The following is an 8289-nucleotide window of genomic DNA, read 5'->3' as shown; positions in this document are numbered from 1 at the left end:
CAGACATCACCCTGGAGTGGCACCTGGTAGCTTCCTATTGCACAAGTCTGACCTCACCATCAGAGGCTCCAGCGAACACCTAGGAAGCTACTTAGTTACGCCTCTTCCAGGGAAGTTTGGTCTGTGGTCCAGTGGGGCCACACCCCCATATGCCCGCGCCAACCAGTCTGGGCGCGTGCGTGACACTCTGATGACCACCACTTCTACCCATTTTATCACCTCCATCTGCACAGCCCCTCATTTTATCGTCCCCTGAACAGTAATATATGAATTAAAAAAAAAAGAAGCTCATTCTCCCCTAATCCAGGCTGGATGATGCAACGCCACTGCACCGCGCCATCCAATATCCCCTGCATGCGTCTTCTCCAACAAGATGCAGGCAAAAAGTGGTCTGCGTCTTGCTGGAGATCCCGGCAGGGCAGGTGAGATGACAGCTCATCTGCTCTTGTCCTGGGAAGTGCACATAGCAATTGCATTCGCATCTGATAGACGCAAATGCAATTGAGTGCACGGAGGGAGTGATGGCCGGGGTACTGGAGAGAGAGAGGTGAGCACTTTATTTTTGTTACTTTTAACTTTTTTTTAGGTGTTTTTTAAAATTTTTATGAACTAATGGAAATAACTAGAGATGAGCGAACGTGTTCGGAAAACGTTCGCCAAAGTAAAATTCGGCACAAACGTAGCACATTCGGATTCGTGTTTTCTTTCACCAGTATTTTAACTCAAACTCGGCAAAAGTCGGTCACAGTTCAGTAAATCATTGTTTATGTTGTTTGTGCTAAAACTGTGTTTCAGTGACAAATCAGAAGGCCAGACTTCTACTTAAAAATCGTTTTGACCTAATATTGGGGTGCAGCTTGGAGAGCTAATTAGCTTCTCAAAATTGTTTATGCTAAAACTGTTTCAGTGTGAAATCAGAAGGCCAGATTTCCACTTAAAAATCGTTAGGTATAACAGTGTTGTTCAGACACATTATCTAAGAACCGGACATTGCTCTCCAACGGGTCACAAAGGTGATCTCAGACCGGACAGGTATTACCATAAATTACGGGCTACACTCTTTGTACTTTACGGTTGTTTAAGTTGTGGACTTTTAATATGTGTTTATTTTCAGGTTTAGAAGTGGACATTTAATATTTGTTTTATTTTTAGGTTGTGAAGCAATTATTTAACAACCTATCTTGGCGAATATATGTTCACTTCAAGTTGCATGTAAGCCTGTATGGCTGTCCTTCCCCCATTGTATGGGGGTCCCTTTTTCTTTTTCAGGTATAGATACTAAGTAACCATTGTTTATACCTATTTGTACACTCATCTACATACCTGTCTTTCTTTCCCTCTCCCCTTATCCTTTTCCCCACCCTTCCGTCCCTCGCTCCACCCTTATTTCCCCAATTGATAAAATGTTAAATGCACGTTTAACTCAAGGTTCAATTTCAAAATGTTTAATAAAAATTATTTGAACCAAAAAAAATCGTTAGGTATAGCAGTGTTGTTCAGACACATTATCTAAGAAAATAAATAGTGATTGTTCATTTAGCGACAGGTGACAGACAGTTGGGGGCCTAAGGTTGTGAAACGACAGGTCACAAAAGGTTAAAGGTACCGTCACACTTAGGCTACGTTCACATTAGCGTCAAACGACGCTGCGTCGTCAACGCACGACAACGCATGCGTCATGCGCCCCTATCTTTATCATTGGGGACGCATGCGTTGCGTTGTTGTGCGTTTTCGGTAAAACGCACGACGCATGCGTCGTTTCACCGCACCTGAGTGGCGTCGGAGACGCTACCATGTTGCATTTTCCTAGCGTCCAAAAAACGCACGCGTCGCACTTGCGTCGCTCGTGCGTCGTCAATGCGTTCAATTTCCCATTGAAACCTATTGACAACGCACTTGCGTCGCAGGTGTGCGTCGTGCGTGCGCTGTGCGACGCATGCGTCGTTAGATAAAATGAAACAAAAAAGTGTCTAGACAGTGTCTAGACAGTGCAAACAGTGAGAAAAACATCCCCCATATATAAAGAAAATGTTGGATTGTTTGTCACTTCTGCTGCAGGCTACACAACAGACTAGACACACTACTACAATACTGTCTTTTCATCCGCTGTCCAGAGATGTAAGTATAGAATGATTCTCTGCATTTTCTACATGTTTTTTAAAATTATTTTTGCAAGTTGTGTATTATATTCTGCACTGTGGTTAAAGATATTGTGGTATTTTTAGTCTGGTTGTGATGTATGGCGTGGTATAGGATGGCGTTTCATTGTCTGCGGCCTTGATTATTGTTCTTTCCAGGATAGATTTTTCTTTTCCATTTTTTGGTTTGATGGTGTTTTTTGTATTCAGTTGTGATGTTTTATTCTTGCGTTATATGATGGCGTTTAATAGTCTCCGGCCCTGTCGGTTTTATTTTTTAAATTATGGTAGTATAGAATGATTCTGCGCCCTGTTATTACATTTATTAATTTTTTATTGCAAGTTGTGTATTATGTTCAGCACTGTGGTTGTGTAAAGACATTGTTGTATGTTTATGGTTGTGATGTATGGCGTTGTATGGCCTTTTATTGTCTCCGGCCCTGTCGGTTTTATTGTAAAGTATGGTGTGTTTTATTAATGTTTCTGCCCTTAATTTTTGGGGGTTGTTAATTTTTTCCTTTCAAAAATCTATTGTGTTTTTTGTGTTGCTCCATGCATACTGTACTTTTTAAAAAAAAAAAAAACTCTTTTGGGATTACTACATAGGGTCTGTTGTAGATTAGTTTTCTTATCTTTAGGCTTTTGTACTCTGGCATTGGGTTGTCTCTGCCATTGTTTCTTTAATTTAATCAATGTGGCCGTCTTGTTTGCTCAGCGTTAGTTCAGTTGCAGTGCAATGTTCTTTGTGGTTTAAATGAATAATTTTTTTTTTTTTTATATATATTGCTGGATTGTGCATAGGAGCATAGGATCAATGTTATTTTGTTATTTATTTCAGAATTGCATTAGTCATGGCCAGCGGCAGCGATTCAAGCAACATCCCACCGCTGAGGAGTCCGGTGAGTACATGATCTACTATTGCTTACTATATTTGCTGTCATTTGTAGATGGGTCACTCAAGTTTTTGGTAAACTATTTTGCAGGCTTCTTCAAGTGAGGAGGAGAACCAGGAGGAAGAGAGGGAGCAGGGACCACGGGGCCAAGCTGTGGTTGCAGGACGGAGAGTAAGTTTTTCTTTCAAACCTATTCATTTTTTTTCTGTAATTTTTTTGTTTTTGCGGGTATGGGGGGTGGTGGGAGGGGGTGGTGGTGTTTGTGGTAGGTGGTGTTGGAGGAGGTAGGGACAATTATTTTTTTCTTGCAAACATTAATATTTTCCATTTATTCTAGGTTTCACAACGGGCCCTGGATGAACCATTGGATATTGACATGATGGTGGCATCCATTGAAGCACGGGGCCCGTTGTGGGACAGCCGTGACCCCCGGCACGCGGACCAGGGCATATTGCGGCGTCTGTGGTTAGAGGTGGCACAATCGCTGTGGGATGGCTTCGACAGCGCTTCCCCCAAGGCCAAAGCTAGTTTTTGTAAGTATTTCCAAAATGCTGCTGTGACCCATCATGCCAGGATTACACAACCGTCTGTGATGTCTTTGATTGGGATTGCACACGGTTGCGTAATCGTTTTCAATATATTATCTAAAACCTTTTTTATTTTTTATCTTTATACACAGTTAAACAATTGAGGACCAGATGGCGCTCCATGAAGGACCGTTTCAAGAGGGGCCTGAAAAAGGAGGGACAGACCCGTAGTGGTGCTGCCGCTTCAAGGACCTCGGTGTACAAGTACAACTGTATACTGCAGTTCCTGCGACCGGTCCTTGAAAGCAGAGAGTAAGTATAGTACCTATGCACACACCTAGTTTTTACAACATGCATATTCACATACTACATTCCAGCCACGTAGCTTATTGCCCAGCCATTTATTTTGGCAAGTACAAAGTATAGAAATGAAGAAAAAAAGGAAAGCTCACCGAGGCGTGAAAAGTAAAAAATACATACTTTTATCCTCTTCAATCATAAGCAGAGGATGAAACATCAGCACAATACAATAGACACTATCTACGCGTTTCAGGAGACAGGGAACATCAGACCTGAAATGCGTAGATAGTGTTTTTATTGTATTGTGCAGATGTTTCATCCTCTGCTTCTGATTGAAGTGAATAAAGTATTTTGTTTTTACTTTTCACGCCTCGTTGACCTCGAATTTTTTATTCATTTCTGGTCTTCTCACACTTGACACAGCGGCTCCGTGCTCTGAGCCTTCTGGGATTACTACAATGGTGAGCTTGACTAGCAATTTCCCTGAAATCTGAAGTATACAGAACACAGAAAGATAGTAGATTGGCCATGCCCAGCCAATATTTCATAGTGGAGTAGTATAGTGGCTATCCAGGTGTATCCCAGATTTTTTATATACAAAAAAGTTAAATATAATAGATACGGCATACATTCCACTGCAAAGCAGGTTATGTTCCCATGGTTGCTCAGCTCGCAGGACCTGTGATGACGTCTCGGTCACATGACCGTGACGTCATGGCAGTTCCAACGTAAGCATAATTGTCTGGCGAAACCGCAACCATGGGTGACTATTTTGAATAAATAAATGACTTTTTTTTAATATTGATGGTGCATATGCAGTGTCAATATTAAAAATAGGTTAATATTAATGGCGGCAATGGATACCTGGCGGTAAAGTTTATTAATGATGCATGTGAAATGTGATATTTAGTATACTAATGGTTTCCTTATGTTTTCACAGAACACACAGCAGCACCCGCGAGACTGTCCGACCCTCTGGAGCGGTCCTTTGTGAAGCGCCATCTGAACTGTCGCAGCCATCCCACAGCGAGAGCAGGTCTGCACCACCACAATCTGGCGAACCGGCAGCCGGTCCATCAGATGTTCCCCTGGCCGAGGCCTCTGTCGCTCCTTCCTTCGGGTCTTCCCGACAGCGTCAGCGGGCCTCGGACAGGGCGGTCATGCCCGAATTTTTACATTTGAGCACCGTATTTCAGAATGGTTTCAAGGCGCTGTGCGATAAAATGTCCAATATCGAACGGCGTCTTGAAAACATCGAAACGGATCTCGCGAGGCCGGCCAAACATTTTTTTAATGCCATTCACAACGGCATGGTTGAACATCTTACGCCGGAACTCCAGATTTCGGTCATGCAGGGCTGCAACAATGTATATGTCACTGCTCTGCAGCAGGCTCGGGTCATGCAGTCGGCGACAAATATGCCCGCAGTACCATCGCTGGCTGCCATGACTCCGACTCCTGCTGCAGAGCACCACCACAGAGCTCCGCGTGCCGAGGGCCACCGCCACCGCCACCACAGAACAGAGCCCCAAAGTTCAGAGCATGACAGGCCTTCAAGGGCACACAGACGGGAGGCCGACCCACACCCAGAGGGAGAGAGGAGTAAGAAAAAGAAGACGACGACGACAAGCACTACGACCTTGGCTATGGCTGCTCCCCAAACTACCACCAGAACACAGCCTGGGTCGACCCGGAGCACACCAAGTACCCAGGCTGGGTCTACACGGAGTACACCCAGTACCCAGCCTGGGTCTACAAGGAGTACACCATCTACACAGCCTGGGTCGACCCGGAGCCGGAGTAGCCAGCCAAGGACACTGGTCGTCCCTCCTCCTCCCTCACCTCCTGCTTTGGCAGTCTCGCCACCATCAACTGCCTGGATTGATGTCGGCATCCCGTCTAGTGTGATAGAGTATGCTGCTTCCTCCCCCTCGTCCTCCTCCTCGTTCTCCTCAACACCCCCAAAAAGTGGGGGATATCAATCCCCTTTAATAGCAGATGTAGATACCCCCTAATTACATTTTCCCATTTTTTATTTTGTGTCCCTAAATAAAAATGTTATTTTTTTTTAAAAAAATGTGTTTTTATTGTCTCAAATAAAGTTTGCACCAAATCACACCTTGCGCCGTATACACAAATCTTGTCTTTGTAACACCTGATGTGCAATGTCTGACAATATGTTATCAATTTTTTTTTTCATTGTTTTATAGAGCTGTCGCTCAGTGTACTCAGATGTTACAAACACAAACAGCATTGCTCAATATGTCAAGTTTACAATGTACCATCACACAACGATTTCAGTATAGATAAAGTTGGTTTTTGTGTGTAACCAACGTTATCTTTTCTGAAATCGTAAAACGATTGAGCACCTGCTGTGAGATTTTTGGTGTCAGCGAATGATTTGGAATTTTTTGGGGTAACTGATCACACGCTGTCATTGTTGGATCGGCGAGTTAGACACCGATCCAGCGATGTCTTTGTTTTAAACAAGGGAATATTGGGTTAGTAGCGCAGTGTTTTAAACACTCAAATAAAAAGTGAACAATACCCCACAAATATAAAAAGGTGTCAACCACGTCCCTCGCCATCATCTTTCCGCACTGACACTGTGATTCCCGCCCGTAAAGCTGAGCACACCGTTGACTTAATAATAAACGCTGTGCTGTGCTTTAGGGCTGGCACAGTACGGGAAGCTCACGGCGATGGACGTGTCACACACCGGATTATAATGTTTTTTTGTATTTTTTAACATTACATTTACAATGGTAAACATCGTGAGTGCGGCCATGCGCTTCATAACATTACCCAGATTACACGGGACTTGCTCTTTTTTGGTCGCTGGAGAGCTGTCTGTGTGACAGCTCTCCAGCAACCATGCGACAACTAAACAATGATCTTGGTCCAGTCGTATCACTGGTCGGTATCGTTGGGTAATAGTTTTATTAATGTACCTTAAGAATATTGGTCAGGTGAGGTGGAAGCAATGTTCACAGTGTCGCCACTATTTGACTCTGGACGAATTCTAGCATCCTGAGTACAATAGTGTTAACTCTGTAGAGTTTTGCAAACATGATCGTCTCCCTCCTTGTCAAGCCTGGTTCCATATGCAAATAGTCTGCAGGATTAAAAATGGTTGACAAGGTGGGAGCCGATCATGTTATACGTTCAAAACTATGGTACACACGGCTGAAAAATTTATTTGTTTTGTCACAGTCCGTTTGAGTACTGGTGCTCACATAAATTTTGTGGGACACACATTACTTTCACTAAAAATGGATTTTACAATTCTATTACTATGGAAAAACATATGGGAGATTTTTTTTGTGAAAACGGAAAGGCACAAGAACTTTATTTCAAAACACAACGCATTAGAAAATCAGGGGACATAACAATAACCAAACATAGGATGGTTAAATGACATGGACTCCACAGTGTTTACATGACATCATAATAACAAGATGAATTAAACCATTTGATCTTGCCATGAAACACGCCCAACATCAGAAACAAAGTATGCAGCAAATTGGTCCCTCATATGAGCAATCTCCACAGTTGTCCGCAGAGGATGATCTTGATAATCAGGCAATGGATTTGGTTCATCGAGTTCCATGTTGACTCTCTCTTTATCAATAATAAAATTGTGGAGAACCACACACGCCTTCACCACCTCATCCACTGTCTCAATTTTCAAATTTATGGCGGATCCTAAGATACGCCATTTGGAGACCAGGATGCCAAAGGCGCACTCAACAGTTCTTCTGGCCCTGGACAGTCTATAATTAAAAATAGTTTTGGTGCGGTCCAACCCCCGACTGGAGTACGGTTTAAGTAGGTTGCCACTCATTTGAAAAGCCTCATCCCCAACCACAACAAATGGCAGGGCCGGGCCTTCGGTGTTGGGAAGAGGTCGTGGCTGGGGGAAATTAAAATTGTTCTCGTATAATCTTCGGCCCATGTCTGACTCCTTAAATGTCCGTGAATCATTTGCACGGCCAAACGCTCCAATATCCACAGCGAGAAACCTGCAGTCCGCACCTGCCATTGCCATAAGCACGGTGGAAAATTATTTTTTATAATTAAAAAAAAGAGATCCACTTCTTGAAGGCTTGGTAATCCTAATGTGCTTCCCATCCACGGCTCCAATACAGTTAGGGAAAGAACACACTTGTTCGAATTTTTGGGCGTTGGCCTGCCATATTTCTATTGTAGGGATGGGTAAAAATTCCTCCCGGAGGTTGTCCCACAATGCGCGGCATGTGTCGGCAATAATACCAGACAGTGTGGAGACTCCAATACGAAACTGGAAATGCAGTGATCTCAAGGTCTCTCCGGTAGCAAGGAAACTGACAAGAAGAAAAAGAAATAAATGTAATTAATTAACATAGTAACATAGTAACATAGTTAGTAAGGCCGAAAAAAGACATTTGTCCA

The 8289-nt window shown here is 43.3% G+C and overlaps 1 protein-coding gene across 1 annotated transcript; it reads left to right on the top strand.

Moving 5' to 3' along the window:
- Positions 1 to 3716: 3716 nt before the first annotated feature.
- Positions 3717 to 5908, top strand: LOC138671893 (uncharacterized). The gene is made up of 2 exons (XM_069760022.1): positions 3717 to 3870; positions 4799 to 5908. The coding sequence occupies exons 1-2, from the start codon at positions 3740 to 3742 to the stop codon at positions 5871 to 5873; spliced, it is 1206 nt and encodes a 401-aa protein (XP_069616123.1). The 5' UTR covers positions 3717 to 3739; the 3' UTR covers positions 5874 to 5908.
- Positions 5909 to 8289: the final 2381 nt, after the last annotated feature.

The sequence above is a fragment of the Ranitomeya imitator genome, chromosome 3, assembly GCF_032444005.1.
Source record: "Ranitomeya imitator isolate aRanImi1 chromosome 3, aRanImi1.pri, whole genome shotgun sequence".
NCBI lineage: Eukaryota > Metazoa > Chordata > Amphibia > Anura > Dendrobatidae > Ranitomeya > Ranitomeya imitator.
This window is presented reverse-complemented; position numbering and strand designations above follow the sequence as displayed.

Excerpts from the sequence above, each read along its gene's own strand:
- LOC138671893 (XM_069760022.1), top strand. The coding sequence starts at position 3,740 with ATGAAGGACCGTTTCAAGAGGGGCCTGAAAAAGGAGGGACAGACCCGT. Across the intron at positions 3,871-4,798 it reads CCGGTCCTTGAAAGCAGAGA|AACACACAGCAGCACCCGCG; the intron begins GTAAGTATAGTA and ends ATGTTTTCACAG.